Genomic DNA, 21890 nt, shown 5'->3' with positions numbered 1-21890 from the left:
AATTCCCAGGGTTATCCCTATTCCCTTTTTTGAACAGGGGCACAACATTCGCCACTCTCCAATCCCCTGGTACCACCCCTGTTGACAGTGAAGACGAAAAGATAATTGCCAACGGCTCTGCAATTTCCTCTCTTACTTCCCACATAATCCGCGTAATCTTCCCTGAAGCATTGGAGGTGAAGGGGTAAAATTGTAGAGGTTTATAAAATCTTGAGTATGGTTGGGGTGAATAGCCATGGTCTTTTTCCTAGGGTAGGGGAGTCCAAGACTAGAGGGTGTGGGTTCAAAGTGAGAAGGGAAAGATTTAAAAGGACTTTAAGGGCAACCTCTTTTTAGATAGAGGGTGGTGTGTGTATGAAATGAGCTGCCAGACAAAATGGCGGAGTTGGATATAATTACAACATTTAAAAGGCATCTGGACAGGTACGTGAATAGGAAAGGTTTAGAGGGATCTGGGGAAAGCCTGCCAAATAGGAGTAGGTCAGATTGGGATGTCGAGTCAGCATGGATGAGTTGGACTGAAGGGTCTTCTGTGCTGTATGACTTTATAAGTGGAGCTATACATGAAGAAATGGATACGCCAACTGAAGGAAATTGATAGTTGGCAATCAGGAGGTTTGCTTGGCCATGTTTAACTAGATTCCTAGGATCTAGAGTCAGTATTGAGGATTTCAAAGGCCACTGCTTTCTGATATCAATGTGCTGCTGTCACGTCTATGGGTCTTTCTTACAGGTTGGACAGATGTATATTTCATAGTTGTTTTGGCGAAGTCTGACTGAAGGTTGTGATTCTATATGTCAGCCTGATTCTTGATTGGTCTGCAGGACAGCTCAAATGATTTTGGTACAAGCCACACATATTAGCAAGGAGAACTTTGGATTATTGACTGAATAGGTTTGTCTTTGCCATGTACATTGATGTCAGATGAATTGTTCTGTTTTATTCTTGTCTCCTGATGATTTAATTCAGCTGAGACTGAGTGGCTTGCTCAGCCATTTTAAATTGCAGTTGAACGTCACAATAGATCAAAATGCTTCATGATAAAAGACCTCTGTTTCTCCTCCTAAAGGGCATTAATGAACTAGATAGATGGTGGGCGGCACGGTGGCACGGTGGTTAGCACTGCTGCCTCACAGCGCCAGACACCCGGGTTCAATTCCCGCCTCAGGCGACTGACTGTGTGGAGTTTGCACGTTCTCCACATGTCTGCGTGGGTTTCCTCCGGGTGCTCCGGTTTCCTCCCACAGTCCAAAGATGTGCAGGTCAGGTGAATTGGCCATGCTAAATTGCCCATAGTGTTAGGTAAGGGGTAAATGTAGGGGTATGGGTGGGTTGCACTTCGGCGGGTCGGTGTGGACTTGTTGGGCCGAAGGGCCTGTTTCCACACTGTAATGTAATGTAATAGATTTTTATTAGTAATCTGGTTGTTTAATGATCATCATTAGCTTCTCATCCTAGATTTACTTAATAAACTACATTTAAATTTCCACTGGTGGGACTAGAGGACTAATTAGTCCAGTTACATAATTGCTTTTGTGCTCTGCATATTGTTGTCAAAAGAATATTATGACCTCTAGTGGTGAAGCCCAAGATTTTATGTTTTATTATAATCCTGCCAACACTTTTCTTATGTACCTAGTCAGTTTTAAATTACACGCAGATCAAGACCAAGTATTCTTGACCACAGGCAAGCAGCCCTCTTGCTGATTGCCAACTATCAACCTCCTCCTTCAGGTTGGTCTTGGGTGATTTTGAGATTAAAATTTGAAGGGTTGATTTAATCCATCTTTTGAATTTGTGCATTCTGTTCTTGTTTTATATAAAATGTTGAGTTTATATTATTTGAGATTAAGTAGCAAACCCTGACTTAATTTGGGAAATTGAAGAAAAGTTGATTGGAGATGAGAATATCTCTGGATTACAGATTGGGGAACTGTACAAAAGTACTGCAGCAGCACTGTGGAGCAAGGGAAATATGATGACTACAATTGATTATAGTTGTGGAAATAGAAATGTACGATGGATGAATTTTGAGTCATGTACACGACCACAAGATTTATGTGTATAGAGATTTCTTGATTGATGCTGAACTTCATGGTTAAATTGTTCAAGGCTTGAACTGATTTTGTTTAAAATGTGCCTAAGTAGATCAGTTGAAAAAAAAATCTTGAGCAGGTGGAAACATTATCAGTACAGAATAGAATTTCCCTTAACTTGCCATAACTATTATTGTATTAGGGGATTACAGTACCTGGTTATGTCCACCAGATGTAGCTAACATGTCAGTGATGGGAAAATTAGAAATTTCTTCTCGATAAAATTGCAAAACTTTAGACCTTTCCAATCACTTCTAGTCCTTCCAATGCAGTTATGCTACCATTTTTCATTATTCAGTGCACTGGCTGGAATTCTGTTGATTAGAAACCTGATGATGGTTGCAAAACTTCTGCCATTTGTGGGAGCACTGTATGCAATCTTTGGCTGTCTCTCAACTAATTAATTGGTGTCGGGCTTATTTTCTGTTAATAGACTACCCCATTTTCAAAGAAGTGGTGGGTAATCAGAGTCAGCAGCTTAGTGTCAGTGGAAATAGTGCCCACTCCTGAGACATCCTTTCATAGAGGGTAGCCAAGGGGTGCGGCACCTACCCCAAACTAAGTAATGTGGTTTTGGATGCGAACGTCAGTCAGGCAGGCCCTGCCAAAGCTAGGCTGGAGTACACTGCTTGGTGAGGGCAGGGGAAGAGTTGATCTGGGTTGAGACAGGATCATTGCTGCAGTGTCGGTGTGATTCTTGATTAAGCACCCCTCAGGACATTAGAGACCTGTTAGATCTCATCAGGTGCTCTCAAATCTTGCATATACATACATGTCTCATAAAGTACATCCATTGTACATTCCTATTTCCACAACTGTAATTAATTAGAAATCAATTTTGTAAACTAAATGATGTGGTGTGCCAACCGGCCGTGGCATCAAGAACTCATTTAGATAGCTGGAGGAAGACCTTTCCTCAACATCTTATGAGTCCATAGGCCTCTCCTGGTAAAACCCAACCCATTTTCTTTCAAGTGCACGTAAGAGTCACAGCAAGGTTGTTTTCAAATTATTACATTGTTTATTTCTAAGGGCATTGCCTCAAAATCTGTAGAATTTAAACTTTTATAAACTAATGAAATTAAATTTCAACAAAGAATTGTTAACCTGCAACATCATATCGTTCTAAGTTGATTCTTGATAGATTATTTATATTTAACTTCATTATGGACATAGAAACATGTACATAGAGTCATAGAGATGTACAACATGGAAACAGACCCTTCTGTCCGACCCATCCAGGTCGACCAGGATCCATTTGCTTCCCTTTTTTTAACCACAGTTAGCAAATGCAAAAGTACAGTGTGAGGAAAAAATGTGAAATGAGCCACTTGGGCAGGGCAAACAAGGCAAAGAATACAATATGAATGGTGAGACTCTGGGAAGCACTAGGCATCACAGGGATCTTGGTGTGCATGCCCACTGGTCCCCTAAGATAGCGAGAGAAATAGATAAAGTGGTTAAGAATGCTTTTGGGATTTGTTTTATAATCAGTCAGTTCAGAGATCTTAGTCTACACCTATGGACCCACTTATCTTTTATTAGCTGAGGCATAAAGTTTAAGAGTACTGAGGTTATCTTGGAACTGTATAAAATATTGGTTAGTTTACAGCTGGAGTATAATGTACAGTTCTGGTATCCATATTATCAGAGAGTTATGATTGTACTGGAATGCATGCAGAGTAAATTTACCAGGATATTGTGTGAGCTGGAGAGATTTCTATTATGAAGTAAGATTGGACAGATTGGGGTTGTTTCCCTTAGAGCAGAGAAGATTGAAGGAGGACATGATTTGAGATGTGTGAAATTACAAGGGTCGTAGACAGGAAGAGACTTATCCCTTGCTGGAAGGATCAATGACAAAGGGTATAAGTTTAAGGTAAGGAACAGAAGGTTTAGAGAAGATGTGAGGAAAAAGAAAATCACTGAGTGGTGGGAATTTGGAATTCACTGCCTGTAAATGTGGTAGGGGCAGGAACTCTCAGAATATTTAAGAAGTATTTCAATGTACACTTGTGACGCTAAGGCAAAAAGATAATGGGCTAAGTGTTGGAAATTGGGATTACAATAATTAACTGGCTGTTTTTGACCAATGTAGACTCAGTGGACCAAAGGGCCATTCACTACACCATGATATAATGTTCTTTGGTTGTCCTTATAGGCAAACTGTTATTGTTAAGGATTTAATTTATTTATTCTTATTGAAAATAATTTAAAGCTTAACATTTTATGTATGTAATGGGATGTACTCACTGGAATTTTCAAGGCAGGAGCATCAGACCTTGTTAGAAAAATTGTCAGCTCTAGAAAAAAAGGTGATTGTAGGAGGAGTGGATCTTCTGGCCAAAGCTGAAGAACAAGAGAGACTACTAGATGAGTCAAATTGCGAGCTTGAAGCGCGCCGGAACCGAGCAGAGCAGCTTCGGAAAGAGCTGGAGGAAAAAGAGGTAATGTTACTATTTTTAACGCATTTTCTAATTAGCACAAAGTTGAAATACTGCTACCCTCAGTTTTGCTATTGTAATTGTTTGCAAGCCTTTAAACCTCCACCTCCGTGTCACTTAAACCCCACTTTTTGATTTTCCTCCCCTCAAACGTGTCAAATTTTGATAATACCCTATTTTTTAGACTTTGGGTCTTTTTATTCAGTTTTCTTAACAAAAAAGACATTATCAGATTGCTAGGCAATAGATTTGATTAGATTCCCTACAGTATGGGAACAGGCCCATCAGCCCAACAAATCCACACCGACCCTCCGAAGAGTAATCCACCCAGACCCATTTCCCCTACCATATATGTACCCCTGACTATTGCACCTGACCCTATAGGCAATTTAGCATGGCCAATTCACCTGACCTGCACATCTTTGGATTGTGGGAGGAAACCGGAGCACCCGGAGAAAACCCACGTAGACATGGGGAGAATGTGCAAACACCACACAGACAGTCACCCGAGGCAGGAATCGAACCTGGGTCCGTGGTGTGTAAGGCAGCTTGTTGAACCTGCTTGTTTACTTGTCCCTTTTGTTTTCACATTTTCTAATATTTTTAGTTCTCATCATGTTTAAATTCATAGAGAATCGTGTGTCTTCCTCTTGGTTATGTAATCTCCTCAAACTTTAGAATTCCTTACAAATTTATGTTTCTCAATGGCCTTTTTTTTTTAGTTTACATCCCTTTAGTGCAGCTTTTTCCATCTAATCCCCTTATTCTTGAATATCTTTCTTAAACCATTTCACCTCCCTCACCTGCTTCTCTACCTCTCTATCCTCAAAACTTGCATTTTGCGCCCTCTTTTGGTCACCTCATATATCAGGAAAGACAATTTTGGAGAGGTGTTAACATCACATATATTTGTCTTGGTCACTCTTAAAATTCAGTTGATGTCCATTGTGGTGCTTTTCTTTCATTAAATAGCAAGAACGTTTGGACATTGAGGAGAAATACACCAGTTTGCAGGAGGAGGCTCAGGGCAAAACAAAGAAACTGAAGAAAGTCTGGACAATGCTCATGGCAGCAAAGTCTGAGGTGAGAGGTAGCCGTGTTCATGGAGGAGCTGCTGTGATTTGTAGACTTTTTATTCTTTTGCATTTCCAGTCAAAGAAAATGATTTGAGCTGTAAATGAGCATATTAAAAAGTCTGAGGGTCGAGATTATAACAATTGGCTAAATAACTATTCATATGGAATCACCGCATAGGAAATATGAAAGTTGCAAACTTCGGACCTTCAGTTTATACTTTCAGATAATCAGAAATAATATGTATGAATATATTTTAATGAAGCACCAAAAATATAAATGATCTTTTGAATGGGCATACCATAGTGGTACTCACGGGTGGAATTGTCCTTGCCCCTGAATAATGTAAAAGTTGGGAAAATTATGCAAGATAAGCAGTGAGAAGCTTCTCAATGTTTTGAGCAAAATATTCCAATATTCCCAGAATGGCAAGACAAGATTCTCGTTAGTAATTGGCAAGAGGCCTATTTCCATGCGTTAGCATCTCATTATTAATGAATGCTCCTTCATTAATATGCAGCTTCCCATACTTCCAGTCGCTGCATAGAAACTAGATAACCGACAATTCCCAATATTGAAGTCAGGGTGATTACCTGGAGTCTTCATGTCCTCTGGACCTCCATCTTGGATACCAGGCACCAACAATTTAGGGCATGCTCCGTGGGTAGTATTACATACATCGAGGCCTTGGCATCTAACATGTACCAATCTCACCACATCAGAATGGCACATCTCCAATCTACTTGTCAGGTTTTGTACTTCAGTTGAATGCTGATGCCAGAACACTTTGCACAGACAGATAAGCAAGAGTATCCTCCAATATTAGTCCAGGAGCTTGGACACAGTCAGGTTACCACTCGAGAATGTCATAGTCATGGTGTCCATATGTCTGCAGTTTACGGAATGGACACCAGTCAGCCCTGTAGGTCCGGTGCAACAGGTCAGGAGTTGTAGGAGGTCATTCGAGGAGCTGTACAGATATCCATAAGGGATCGGACCCTCATCTTTTGAGGCTGTCTGTCAGTCAAGGGGTTGGGCCACAGTCAGACCTAGGTTCAATTCACTAATATTCAAGGGAAGGATATCACAGGCCAATGCTGGGGGAAGGAAGCTAGGGAACTTACATGTTGGGATTGGAGGCAGAACGCTGGGAAGCAGTGGGGAATAACAATAGTGAAGAGAGCAGACTCAATATAAAAAGGTAAAGTTGCCATAGTCGTACTGGACCATAGGCCTTGTGTCTCATTACAGAAAGATGACTGGTGGTGTTTTAACCTGAGGTCACCATGCCTCAGGTGAAGAGAGGTTGAGAAGAGGAATCCTTCATGGTAACCTCAGTTGATGAAGGAATTGAACCCACATTAGTGAGTTTTGAGAAGATTTGTTGCTCAGGTTGAGGTCCTGGTTGTAGGTTTGCTCGCTGAGCTGGAAGGATGGTTTTCAGACGTTTCGTCACCATACTTGGTAACATCTTCACCCGGAGGCTAGCTGAAGATGGTATCTAGTATGGTGACAAAACGTCTGAAAATGAACCTTCCAGCTCAGCAAGCAAACCTACATCCAGAACCCACATTGTTGGTGTATTCTGTGTTGCAAACTAATCTTCCAGCCAACTGGGCTAAGAATTTATATGTGGGGGAAAGACAGGAAAGGAAAAAAGTCTGGAAGGGAATTAGGACTTTGTTTTTTGTCTATGACTTGTATAAGTTCACTATTCTCTTTACCTGTATTTTTCCTGGAAAGTTCCTGCTTAGTGAGTGGTGTGGCACTTGTGGGCAGCTCATATGAAACAGCAGTCCTCTTTATTTTAAACCCATGAACACTTCTGCATTTTGGGAAAGCAAATCTTAGCAGGACTTATACACTTAATGGTAAGGTCCTAGGGAGTGTTGCTGAACAAAGAAACCTTGGTGTGCAGGTTCATAGCTCCTTGAAAGTGGAGTTGCAGGTAGACAGGATAGTGAAGAAGGCATTTGGTATGCTTTCCTTTATTGGTCAGAGTATTGAGTACAGGAGTTGGGAGGTCATGTTGCAGCTGTACAGGACATTGGTTAGGCCACTGTTGGAATATTGCGTGCAATTCTGGTCTCCGTCCTATTGGAAAGATGTTGTGAAACTTGAAAGGGTTCAGAAAAGATTTACAAGGATGTTGCCAGGGTTGGAGGATTTGAGCTATAGGGAGAGGTTGAACTGGGTGGGGCTGTTTTCCATGGAGCGTCGGAGGCTGATAAGTAGACAAAGTCTTTTCCCTGGGGTCGGGGAGTCTTGAACTGGAGGGCCCAGGTTTTGGGTGAGAGGGGAAAGATATAAAAGAGACCTAGGGGCAACTTTTTCACGCAGAGAGTGGTATGTGTATGGAATGAGCTGCCAGAGGATGTGGTGGAGGCTGATACAATTGCAACATTTAGTAGGCATTTGGATGGGTATATGAATAGGAAGGGTTTGGAGGGACATGGGGCAAGTGCTGGCAGGTGGGACTAGCTTGGGGTGGGATATCTGGTCGGTGTGGACAGGTTGGACCGAAGGGTCTGTTTCCATGCTGTACATCTCTATGACTCTATGACTGTATAAATTGAGTGGGGTTGGGGGGTGGTGTGTGGTGTTGTGATGCATATCTTCCTTTTCAAAACCACAGATTACAGACAGTAATAAGAAGGGATTAAGGTTTTTTTCTCTCTCATCCCTTCCCCTAACAATTGTATTTAATGGTTGAATGTTACTTCTACTAGACCTTGCTTGAAAACTCCTGGCAATCCAATCCTTCTATAAGTAACCCCTTTGCCCAATTTCTTTTTTTTGCATTACATCTTTCATTTATTGTGTGCTTCATTTCATGATAACTTATTCAATTCATTTTGATGTTTTTTTAAATTCAAAGATGGCAGACTTGCAGCAAGAACACCAACGTGAAATTGAAGGACTGCTGGAGAATATAAGACAGCTGAGCCGTGAACTTCGTCTCCAGATGCTCATTATTGAGAATTTTATTCCTCAAGAATACCAGGTTGGACAGGGATTCTTAATTCAATATTTATGTTGGGGTTTTTGATTATGGAAAAATGGCATGTGTAACTCTTGTGCCTAATTGGGTATTTGTTACTTATATAATACAGCTTTCATGAATAAGCAATATCTTTACTATAAAAGTGTACATCACTGGCCTATATGAGTCCTTGAACTTTTATTAGAAAATAGTGTAAATTGAAATATAGAACAAGAAGAAAGTGGGAAATTGATAACATTTATACGATAAATATTGATGTTTGGAAATTGATTTTTTTTTGTAGTACACCATGTGATTCTTCAAAACTAATTTAAAAATAATGTTGTTAAAAATTTTATATACTGCTAATGTGCTCTTATAGAGTCATAGAGATGTACAGCGTGGAAACAGACCCTTCGGTCCAACCCATCCATGCCGACCAGATATCCTAACCCAGTCTAGTCCCACCTGTCAGCACCCGGCCCATTAGCTAAAAATATACTTTAGGTAGTTCAAAGTTTATGAGAAGATTTGTAGCTCGGATGCTCGTTGTTGTGGTTCTGTTCACCAAGCTGGGAATTTGTGTTGCAGACGTTTCGTCCCCTGTCTAGGTGACATCTTCAGTGCTTGGGAGCCTCCGATGAAGCACTTCTGTGATCTTTCCTCCAGCATTTGTAGTGGTTTGAATCTGCCGCTTCAGGTTGTCAGTTCCAGCTGTCAGTTGCAGTGGTCGATATATTGGGTCCAGATCGATGTGCTTATTGATTGAATCTGTGGATGAGTGCCATGCCTCTAGGAATTCCCTGGCTGTTCTGTGTTTAGCTTGTCCTATAATAGTAGTGTTGTCCCAGTCAAATTCATGTTGCTTGTCATCTATGTGTGTGTGGGGGCTACTAAGGATAGCTGGTTGTGTCGTTTTGTGGCTAGTTGGTGATCATGGATGCGGATCGTTAGCTGTCTTCCTGTTTGTCCTATGTAGTGTTTTGTGCAGTCCTAGCATGGGATTTTGTACACTACATTGGTTTTGCGCATGCTGGGTATTGGGTCCTTCATTCTGGTGAGTTGTTGTCTGAGAGTGGCTGTTGGTTTGTGTGCTGTTATGAGTCCTAGTGGTCGCAGTAGTCTGGCTGTCAGTTCGGAAATGCTGTTGATGTATGGTAGTGTGACACGACCAGCTATCCTTAGTAGCCACACACACAGATGACAAGCAACATGAATTTGACTGGGACAACACTACTATTATAGGACAAGCTAAACACAGAACAGCCAGGGAATTCCTGGAGGCATGGCACTCATCCACAGATTCAATCAATAAGCACATCGATCTGGACCCAATATACCGACCACTGGAACTGACAACCGGAAGCGGCAGATTCAAACCACTACAAATGCCGGAGGAAAGATCGCAGAAGTGCTTCACAGGAGGCTCCCAAACACTGAGGATGTCACCTCGACAGGGGACGAAACATCTGCAACACAAATTTAAGTGTAGTTGTTGTTTATTGCATTTAATATTTCTACGGTAGTTAATATTAACGTCAGTTAAAAAGAAATTGATGTTAATCGGTTTATTGAGGAAGCAACGTTTTAAGCAAAACATTTTGTCCTGAAAACTGTCCTGTCCACAATTGGGGGGAAAAAAGTAATTGAATAGAGGTTCTGTCATACCCCTTTGTACCTATTTGGATACAGAACTGACTCAAAGGTAGAAGACAGAGGTTGGTGGTGGAGGGTTGTTTTTCAGACTGGAGGTCTGTGACCAGTGGAGCGCCACAAGGATCGGTGCTGGGCCCTCTACTTTTTGTCATTTACATAAATGATTTGGATGCGAGCATAAGAGGTATAGTTAGTAAATTTGCAGATGACACCAAAACTGGAGGTGTAGTGGACAGCGAAGAGGGTTACCTCAGATTACAACAGGATCTGGACCAGATGGGCCAATGGGCTGAGAAGTGCCAGATGGAGTTTAATTCAAATTAATGCGAGGTGCTGCATTTTGGGAAAGCAAATCTTAGCAGGACTTATACACTTAATGGTAAGGTCCTAGGGAGTGTTGCTGAACAAAGAGACCTTGGAGTGCAGGTTCATAGCTCCTTGAAAGTGGAATCGCAGGTAGACAGGATAGTGAAGAAGGTGTTTGGTATGCTTTCCTTTATTGGTCAGAGTATTGTGTACAGGAGTTGGGAGGTCATGTTGCGGCTGTACAGGACATTGGTTAGGCCACTGTTGGAATATTGTGTGCAATTCTGGTCTCCGTCCTATTGGAAAGATGTTGTGAAACTTGAAAGGGTTCAGAAAAGATTTACAAGGATGTTGCCAGGGTTGGAGGATTTGAACTTCAGGGAGAAGCTGGGGCTGTTTTCCGTGGAGCGTCGGAGGCTGAGGGGTGACCTTATAGAGGTTTACAAAATTATGACTGGCATGGATAGGATAAATCGACAAAGTCTTTTCCCTGGGGTCAGGGAGTCCAGAACTAGAGGGCATAGGTTTAGGGTGAGAGGGGAAAGATATAAAAGAAATCTAAGGGGCAACATTTTCATGCAGAGGCTGGTACGTGTATGGAATGAGCTGCCGGAGGATGTGGTGGAGGCTGGTACATTTACAACATTTAAAAGGCATTTGGGTGGTTATATGAATAGGAAGGGTTTGGAGGGATATGGGCCGGGTGCTGGTAGGTGGGACTAGATTGGGTTGGGATATCTGGATGGATGGGTTGGACCAAAGGGTCTGTTTCCACGGTGTACATCTCTATGACTCTAATGACACTTTCTCAAATATTTACAAAATTAAAACAAGATTAATGAACTGGACTCTTGATTGACTTTGATTTGTTGCATTGATCAAAGAAGGCAGGTTTGCTGAAATGAATGTATATACCTTCTAGGAGATGATTGAGAACTATGTACACTGGAATGAAGACATTGGAGAGTGGCAGTTGGTAAGTTTGTAGTAATTCAGGACAACAAATTTTGTACCCAACTGATGCAAGACTAGTTTTGCATGAAATTAGATAGAATATCCATCGCAGCATGTGTTGGCCAAATGACACATGCTTGTCAGTTATATGTCCATTCTGCAAGCTTATACTGTTGACTCATAACCTGTTGCAGTTGACTTCAGTAATAACGTATTTTTACCATTACCCCAAAACCTCCCATCAAATTGATGTCTTCCATGAATTTAGGAATTGTGTTTTGTTCCAAACATTTTTGTGTTATTCATTCATAGGATGTGGGTGTCACTGGCTAGGCCAGCATTTGTTACCCTTCCCTCATTGTCCAGAGGGCAGATAAGTGTCAACCATATTGTTGTAGGTCTGGAGTGTAGTGAACCAGATGGGTTTTTCTGACAAATGACAAAAGATGACAGTGTCATCTTTAGACTCTTAATTCCAGAAATTTGTTACCCTTTCCTCATTGTCCAGAATTCAAACTCCATCGTCTGCATTTTAAATATAGATACTTTGTAGGAAGCAAACTCTTACATTGTTGAAAATCTGTACAAAGGTTTTATCAATGTTTTCTAAGATTAATCCAGCAGCTTCTGTTTTGAAGCATTCATATTACTAACTTTCACCAGTTTGATTCCCTATAATCAGCTATACTCTGATTCCAATACTAGTCTGTTGCAAATTGTCTGCAAATATTTTCACACTTGGTTCTGTTTAAGTGCCTCCTAAAGTACATGTTAAAGAATAATATTAACTTTTAATTTTTAACTTTTTTTTAATTGTAGAAATGTGTGGCGTACACAGGAAACAACATGAGAAAACAGACTCCAGTAGCAGACAAAAAAGAAAAAGATGTAAGTTTTGAATTTTTAGCTTAAAGGAAACATCATCTAAATAGATTCCCTTTTTTCCCTTTTGTTACCTTCACCTCTGCTAGTCCATCTCTGCCCCTCAATATTATTTATTAATTGTAAATAAAAACAAAATTGAGAAATTCTTAAGTTTACTGAGATTAGCACATTCCTTGACCTCCTGCCGCTGTCTATCATTGAATCCCTGATGGAGCCAAGATCGGAATGTGCTATGGCTCAAGTAGTTATGATAAGTGGATAATTTAAATTGCAGTCAGTGGCAGATATGCCCACTCTGAGCTGACTGGAAGATCTGGGCTAGTGTATTTTAGATTAAAAATGGCACCGATTTAAACTTTTTCAAAAAACTGTTTGCAAAATTTGAGTTTTTTTCTGCCTTACTGAGGTTAGTGAGTCCGGGTGGCACCTGAACTCATTATACAGTATGTTTTGCATTGACGGGTACCGCCCTGAAATCACCTTGTATCAACCTATAAGTGGCAAAGGAACATTATTCTTAGTCACTTGGAAGAAATTTGTTAAAAAGAATTAGAACCAAAAATCGATGCAGCAAAGTATTGGTACAATGATATAGCAGGTTGGCTTAATGGTAAGATTTCTCATCTGAGTTAGAAGATTGAGGCGCTAGGTGAAAACATGCTGAGAGGTTCTGCCCACTATTTATCCCTTAACCAACAGCACCAAAGCAGACTCACTGCTCATTGTGCTGCTATTTGTGAGATCTTATTACATGTAAATGTACAACACGTTTACTGATGAAACAAATGGCTACAGTTTTGCACTTTGGGATAGCCTGAAAAGTGAAAAATGTGTAAGAAGGTAAGCCGTCCCTTTCTGGACCTTAGAAGACTAAATAAACCTGGTTTAATTGCAGAACTATAAATGTTGTTCAATTTTCCTACTAGCATTCATCATACTAAACTGTTACAATGTCGTTTACTATACATTTCAGGCTGAGACGGACAGAATGTTGTTGACAGGAAATCAAGGGATGAGTGCAGGTAGAAAGGTGGAGTTGAATCCCGAGTTCAACTATGATAGTAATGAATGGCAGAGCAGTCTCCACGGGGCTGCATGGCCTTCTCCTTCCTCGTGTCATTGTGTGTTATGTCATGCTTTATGATTTCTGTGTTGAATTATAATGCAATCTTACTGAGATGTACAGATGTGTTTTCTAGAAGTCATGTTAAGTCATTCAAACAAGGCCTAATAAAAGTTAAATGAGCAGGTCTTGTCTAAAGTGGAGTTCATTTTAAATTATGCCATGAAGTCTAAGTTTAAATGTATAAGATGCAAGTGATCAGGCTAGTAGTATAAACTACAATTTCAGAAGTTCTGATTACTTCACAGAAACTCTATTTACTACTTGGAATTAATTTTTAATTGCCTTCTTTATTTTCTTAGCCATTTGAAGTGGATTTGTCACATGTTTACTTGGCTTACACTGAAGAAAGTCTGCGACAGTCATTAATGAAGTTGGAGAGGCCAAGAACCTCAAAGGGAGGGAAATCCAGACCCAAGACGGGCAGAAAGTAAGGCAACAATGGGAATATTGAAATGTTATGCATTTTCTTTTGGTTTGATAGTGTCTTCATTTTCTTTCAAGATAACCACAGATAGAGAGTTCTCCCCTTTGGCACTTCTCTGTCTTGCTGAAATATATCTATCCTGTGTATTCTGAAGTATCCCTTAAATGCCTGGCTTTGCATCTCTATTAATGTATCCATCAACCAAATTTGCCAATTCATTCTAGCAAGTGTAGCAAGAGTACATTTTCAGGTACAAATAATTGCCTTTATTTATGTTTAAAATTCTTGTTCTGGACCGAGTTTTCCTCATTTTAAAATTAAATCCTATATCAATCACAGTAAGGGTGTCTTCAGTATGAGGTCACTAACTAATCCTATCTCATTGTGTAATATTGAGTCCAGTGTCGCCTGCAATCTGGTCAGCTCCAGAACTCTTCATCTAGGCTACCTTTCCACATCTGATTTTTCCAGACAATATGCAGGCTAAAATCCCAGTGGTTTTGCTACATGTTTCTGACAAGCTCCCACAATTTCTTCATTAGTACTGTATGGTTAAAGTTAGATTACACCATTCCCAGTAGTGATTTTGTTTACCATTTTTCATCACTAACAAACTACCTGTGTATCTTAGCTTCCTGAACATAGACCATCCTTCTCCATTGTGTTAATAGCATCATGAATTGAGAGTTACCTACCATCTTTTCCTCGCTTCTTTTCCTTCCTAAATATCTTGTATCCTTTAATATGCAGACCACAATGTATCATCCTGCAGCCTTGCTTCTGTAATCACTATCAGATTATACTTCTATTTTTTCCTAAAGTTCTACTGTATGTTGAGATAAGATTATGATGAACTAGTTATGTCAACACCTTGCAAGTTTATGACAAGCAGAATGGAAAGAAACAGCCTCCAATTAAGTTGCAGGCTGAATGAGTAATGAGAAAAAGTGTTGTGGGCATCATTTTTGTTAGCATTTTAGTGTTCATTTTGGAAAGGATTAAACTGAATAATTCATCCAAAGGCCATTATGATCTATTTCCTTTTTCCATAATTAGGAAACGATCTACAAAATCTGAAGCTGGAATTGAAACCCTTCTTCAGTGATCAATAGATGAGACTGGCTAGATGCATGGACCAGATTTTAGATGGATAAGGTTTCCAGGATGATGAAAATTGATAGATGTGACAAGAACAGCAAGTTGTCGCTTTTTTGAACCATACACATTGACCTGTAAGAAGAATGGAATTTAATGCTAATATCTAAATGAAATGCCAGTGAGTTTGTAACTTTTATTCGGCAATGTTCGAATTGCTGTCAGAATGCTGGTCATGAATGTTTACAACTAAATGCTTGGGATCCCAGTATTTAGTTGTTATTTTATTCTTCTTGATGTTGGCCTTGGCTTATATTTTGGTTGGTTTTGGTGGTGGGTAGAGAATATACTACTAGCAGCTAAGCTATTAGTAGGAATTTGCTGTCTGTGAAGGAAATACAAACCCTAATTTAACATTTTCAAATATTGCTTCAAGCTCAAAGAATGTTTTTTTTAAAATAAGAGCTTCAAACTTCTGGTCCATAAATTATTTTACTGAACTGAAAATATTCCCTCTTACCTTCATTCTGCTTTAAAAGTACAAAGTTGACTTCTACACTAGTTCTTTGTTTACCTTGACTTCTGTTAACCAGAGGTTTATGTGCACTTTGTATAACTGTGATGGCAAGGGATTGCAGTACTCAAAATGCATTCCATGACTGCTATAAAGTTAGATAATTTTGAGTCTTACTGTTGGATAAGGTTTCTTTGATTAGGATGATATGTTGCATCTGTCATTTCAGAATACGTTATTTAACCATAGGGCACATTAATCATTGAGTTATACAGCGTGGAAACTGACACTTCCGTCCAACTAGTCCAAACTGACCATGTTCCCAAACTAAACTAGTCCCACCTGCCTGTGTTTGGCCCGTATCCCTCCATACCTTTCCTATTCATGTACTTATCCAAATGTCTTTTAAATGTTGTAACTGAATCTATATCCTCCACTTCTGGCAGTTCATTCCACACACTGATCATTCTCTGTGTAAAAAAAAAAAGTTGTTCCCATGTCCTTTTTAAATCTTTCTCCACTCATCTTAAAAATATGTTCCCTAGTTTTGAACTTCGGGAAAAGACCTTTGTTATTCACCTTATCTGTGCCCCTCATGATTTTATAAACCTCTATAAGGTCACCTTCAACCTTTTATACACCAGTGAAAAAGGTCCCAGTGTATTCAACCTATTTCTAAAACTAAAACCCTCCATTCCCGGCAACATACTGGTAGGAGAAAGGGCAGAACTGCAAAACTAGGAGGCCATCCCTGTTACGGAGCTGGCATAGACATAATGGACTGAGTAGCCTATTTGCATAAATGTAGTTAATTGAAAGTTTGAGAAATTTGCCGTATGTGTAAAGAAGTGTTGAGAAGCAGCCCTTTGTACTGGTAATTGATTCCCTAAAAGTCAGTAACACAAATTATCAAAACAGTAAGCAGACACTTTGCAGCAAGGAGCCTGACATGCACACATGTAGATAGACCTATAGTTCTCCAATCCATGCTAACATTAGAAACACATGATTGCAGAATTTGCTGTCATTAGCCTTAATAGGAAGAGTTGATCAGATATTTCACTTATGCATTTCTTGGTTGGACTTGTTAAAAGGAAAGCATTGTTTGCTTAGAACCGTGACAGATTCTGGTTGGAACTTTTACTCTGCAGCAATATGGAAGGAATAGAAGATAACCATGAAAAAATAGTAAACTGTACAAACAAAAAAATGTTTGATAAGTATCGCAAGACTTGTGCTTCTGTTACTACTGACACTATACTGTATTCTTAACTGTTATTTGGGTGCCCTGCTTTTTAAATAGTAACAAACAGACAAACTTTAGCCTAGTGTTCATCACCCACTCTGAGAACTCAGGTGGTACTTGCTGCTATAAATGTGATAAACAAAAAGTCGTATATGCACACAACAGCTGATCCATGTTCCTTCGTTCCATTTTTTGACATAGAGCTATGAACCATTGTTGGTTCTTTTACACATATTGACCTCAGAAGTAAATTTGATCATATTATCTCTGACTCAGTTGGAAAGTTAAGGGTTATGGAATCACAGATTTCATAATACTGGGAGAGCACTGGTTTCAAGGTCAAAATTGCAATGCGTTTAGTTTTCAGTGAATATTACTTTACAAATGCATTGTGAAAATCTATTTATGTATTGTAGGAACTGTAATCATGAGAGCTGCTAACTTTAATCCATTGATATCATAATGTACTATTGATGGTTTAAGCTGTTTTATGATGAGCATTTTAATGGACTGCTTTTAATTCCTTTTAAAACATTAAGTTGACCATATTTTCAATTGATCGATTTCTGCATGATTTGTAACCATGCCAGATTGCTCTTATTTCTCTTTCCTACATATTAAATAGCACAGGGACCATGTAGCTCACAGTGTTTGTTGTAAAAAGCTGATGGAACAACCCAGCATTCAGAAAAAATAGCCAATAACTTAGCTACTTCCTTTGTAATATGAATTTAAGATCTATATTGCCAAACCCAGGGACAACTGTAAATGACTGGTAGGTAATGGCAGCAAGAATCTGCTTACTAGTAAAGGAACTATGTCCACATTATTCTTTTCATTTGTAACTATCAAATACTGTGGTTAAGCTGTTAGTACAAATATTTTGTTACAAAAAGCCTTTTTGCAAGTTCCAATAGAGAATGCATTATAGTTTGTGAAATTCAGACCTCAGTTGTGAGTACTGCTAATTTGATGGTTTGTAGAAATGTGAAATAAAGAGGTATAGCTATGTCAAACAGTTGTTTTGAGATTGTCATGCAATGTCAGACTGACAAATTTGACTATCCAATATTTCCTCTGATTCGTTTATGAATGTCTGTATTGTGTTCTTTATTATGAGCTTTAACAGAGACATGTAGTATTGTATTTTCTCAACATTGATTCAGGGAAAATTATATGCTGCAAATGGAAGCTACTTAAACATGTGAAAATAATCTTTTCTTTCATCTGCAAAATGTGTCAATTTTTTTTGTATCTACCTGATTAAACAACTGACCCTGGACTACTAATAAGAACACTTACATACCCTCTCCATTTTTGAATTTAATAGAGAATCTTGAATGCAATGATATTACACGTCAAGTGCACAAATCAAGAATTTTATTATTGTGTTTTAATGTTGTAAGCATCCTATGTCTTTCTGTTGTAAAGTTTATTGTAAAATGTTTAAAATAACTACTAGAAAGCTGCACATGTTCTGAAATCCTATTTTAATGCTGGGTTGTATAGTGTGATTAATAAGAGTCCCAAATTGTTAGTTTTATTTCACTTGACCTGAACTTACATTCTATATACTATGTTCAGAGCAGTTGAAATAAACACTTTACAAATGTCTTTTTTATTTGATTATTCTTTGTAATCTATTATGTATAAATTAATCATTGAGATGTACATATGAGACCATGAGTATGTATATATGCAGCATGTTAATGTTCATAAATAAAGAAATATCTATACAATTGTATGCTTGATCATGGGTAACCTCAGCAATCTAAATTACTGCTTCGCTATATGAATTGAAAGTCCTATGATTGGTGATACCATTATATAAAGTTAGAGTCAATTAGTTGTCAAAACAGACTAGCAGAACATCACTTGGCCTATTATGTCCTTTTAAAGTGTGGTCACTTTTGGATTGTAGGAAACTCTCCTCAAACAGCAATATTTAGAGACCAAAATATGTTTTAACATTGACCAGGATTATGGTAATATCTCCCTTTTTCTTTAAAATAGTGCTTTTGACCTCCTCTTGTCTACCTATGTTGTCTCATCTGAAAGACAGACTTTCTGATACTTTAGCACTCCCTTGGTCAGTGTACTGTTGTGTTTTCAGTTTCTTGAGTTGAGCTGGCATTCACAATGTTCTGCCTCAAAATTCAATGGTCTTGATTCTATGTTCTGTAGGAGAGAGTTCCAAAGACACAATCCTTTGAGAGGAACATTTCTCCATGATCATCAATACATTTTGGAGGGAAAATTCTAGATCTGCACAACTCCTAGTATAAAGTGATGAAGAGGTGAAATGACTAAATAAACATGGCATGGAAAATCTGTTTCAATATATGATGTGGCTGAGTGATTAGTCCATTGTACAGCACTGTCCAGACTCTTGTAGCCACCTTAGGTTGAATATCCTCAGGAATGCAGTTAATCCCATTATGCCTGCATATGTAAATCAGCATTTTTTTTATGTGACATGTGGCTATACTTTTTTCATATAACAATACATAGCTGTAGTTTGTAGCATTCACTGTGTTACTATAGGCAGCTGTTTCTACAATAATTGCCCCAACAGTGATACATTCTGACTATCCTAAATGACCGAATTGTGATTTTAATGTTAGGTCTCTTTCTTTGGTTTTTCCTGCTCGAGAGAATTGCTTCTCTCCACCCCATCCAGTCATTTATTCATCACTTTTAGATCACATCTTAATCTATATTTCAGAGAATACAGGCCTGGTCTTGTGACTTAACCTTTTTAACCTGCATAGTCATTGTGATAAAACTGCTCTCACCCCCTCAGAGCCAGTATTTTTATTTTAGGATGTAAGTTTGCTTACTGAGCTGGAAGGTTTGTTTTCAGACGTTTTGTCACCATGCTAGGTAACGTCATCAATGAGCCTCATGTGAAGCGCTCAGTGAGTAAACCTACATCCAGAACTTCAACCTGAGCTACAAATCTTTTCAAAACTCGCTAATAGTTATTTTAATCAACTTGTTTAACATGTTATGATATATCTCCAGGGCAGGTGGAACTTGAACTTGGACCCCCTTGCCTAGAAATAGGAACACCATATCATTGCTACGTTACTATGCCCATTATTGAACACAATACTCCAGATTGGATTTAACGTTTTGTCCTGCTGTTATGTAACATCTATCCATTTGTATTTCAGCTTTTGAGATCTAAAGACAAGACACAAGAATTAGGAACAGAAGTAGGCAATTTAGCTTCTGGAACCCCCTGCACCATTTAGTAAAATCATGTCTGATTCGATTTGCCTGATTGCTATTCCCAGCCTACCCCTGAAATCTTTCAACAGCCTTTCAAGAATCTGGAGAATACAAGAATTAGAAGAAAGATCATCAATTATTCTGTTTCAACTTAAAGATTACTTTTTTATCTGTCCATTGGTTTTCTGATTCTGTACACAGGCTTCAAATATCTTTGTTCATCTACAGTTTTAACTTTTGCCATGGGAAGATACTCTGATACATCTTTTCACTGTTCAAAATGGATGTCTTCACACTTCCCCATTTCGAATTCCTATTTTCATCCAATTTTCTTCACTCAATCTTTCATTGCTTCTTTGCAGCTTTCTACTCCCATAGGCATTGAAAAGGGCCTGTTTCCACACTGTAGGGAATCTAATCTACTTTTCAATCTCAAGAATTTCCCTAACAACATTTAATGTTACGTGAGAAGGCAGTTCCTTATGGAATAAAAGTGTGAGGATATGTAGCGCTGATGTGAATCAGTAAAACATATTTAACCACAGTTATATTCATTGTAATGACCTCAAAACACTTTCAATGTCTTGATGTTTTCTCTGCGGTGAAGGTGTGAATTATTTTATCTAGCAATTAGGCAGATGCATATACTTGCATTTAATAGTGTATGCATTTCCATTCTGCACTGTTTTTTAAAAGAAAAGGTTATTCCTACGTGTAGTTGGGACTATACGGATGCATATGCTCAATCCCCTGGTACTGTCAATGAGGTACTTGTCCAACAGTAACATGTTATAAGTTTAAAGCTTTAAAATTTATCAAAGCTTGACCTGATCATTTCATATTTATAGCTTTTCAGCCATTTGTGCCAGTAACTTGATTGTATCCCAGTTTTCATTCCTTCCAATCATGATGCAGTGTTCAAACCAATTTCACTTCACACCACCCTTCTCCATAGCAGTACAAATTCTCAAATCATTTTGAGTGTTGCAGTATTCTCATTCAATCAAAATAATATGCAGTCAGCCCAGTTTGTTTAAAGTGCAAATTTGACTTTTGTGATGCTGGTATATGACTAATTTTTTTTCTGGTTCTGTTTTATTACTGAACAAATCTGGACAAGTGTCCGAAAGCAGCTATGTGATATGTTGGCTAGGGTAGTCATTCCATGTGGTGAGCCATTGTCATCTGAGATCAACTGTTGCACTCTGACTAACTCACAATGGAAAGTGGTTTGGTTTCAAGAAAAAAAAACTTTGTGGAGACTGATCTAGCTGTAAACATGAGAAAAATATTAGGAAGAAAAATCCAAGATGTAACGCGCCAATTCATACAATCTCATCCTTTTGCAGGATAGTGGTAAATCTCTTGATAAATTTTGGTGGATTAAAATGTATACAATTCTGATAGGACTGGATGCAGAGAGGATGTTTTCACCTGGTTGGGGAGTCTAGAAACAGGGAACACCATCTCGGGGGGCAACCGTTTAGGGCTGAGAAGAGGAATTTTCTTTCATTGGGTAGTGAACATGTAGAATTCTCTACAACGGGCGGCCAGTCTCTGAATATATTCAAGAATATTGGATTTTAAAAGCATCAAGAGATATGGAGAGAAAGGTGGAGCAAGCCCGAAAGGTTGAATGGCTTACTATTGCTTCTAACTTCTCTGGTGTACCTGGACCCTGACTGCTGCTTGTTAAATACTTTTGACAATGGGATGAAGCTCTTATGGGCCCTTCAGTGGCTTCAAACTTGCCTCAGTTGACCTCTGAGTAGGAAGGCTGTCTTCCTTTCCCAGGCTTCACAGGGGTAGAATGGGATTGTGGGTAGTGTCAGGAAAAAGTCCTGGTTTCCTC

The 21890-nt window shown here is 38.9% G+C and overlaps 1 protein-coding gene across 2 annotated transcripts in view; it reads left to right on the top strand.

The window, feature by feature from the left end:
- Positions 1 to 18543, top strand: part of kif3a (kinesin family member 3A) — a 65351-nt gene extending 46808 nt beyond the window's left edge. For both annotated transcript variants that reach the window (XM_087995188.1, XM_043703205.2), the window contains exons 11-17: positions 4364 to 4544; positions 5514 to 5624; positions 8494 to 8619; positions 11483 to 11536; positions 12334 to 12402; positions 13825 to 13952; positions 15006 to 18543. In XM_087995188.1, coding sequence (XP_087851314.1) covers positions 4364 to 4544; positions 5514 to 5624; positions 8494 to 8619; positions 11483 to 11536; positions 12334 to 12402; positions 13825 to 13952; positions 15006 to 15054 — 718 coding nt within the window. In that variant the 3' untranslated portion in view covers positions 15055 to 18543. The remainder of the gene's footprint in view (positions 1 to 4363; positions 4545 to 5513; positions 5625 to 8493; positions 8620 to 11482; positions 11537 to 12333; positions 12403 to 13824; positions 13953 to 15005) is intronic.
- The last annotated feature ends 3347 nt before the right edge of the window (positions 18544 to 21890 follow it).

The sequence above is a fragment of the Chiloscyllium plagiosum genome, unplaced genomic scaffold (assembly GCF_037043375.1).
Source record: "Chiloscyllium plagiosum isolate Xiang-an unplaced genomic scaffold, Cpla_swu_hap1 HiC_scaffold_16, whole genome shotgun sequence".
Lineage (NCBI taxonomy): Eukaryota > Metazoa > Chordata > Chondrichthyes > Orectolobiformes > Hemiscylliidae > Chiloscyllium > Chiloscyllium plagiosum.
This window is presented reverse-complemented; position numbering and strand designations above follow the sequence as displayed.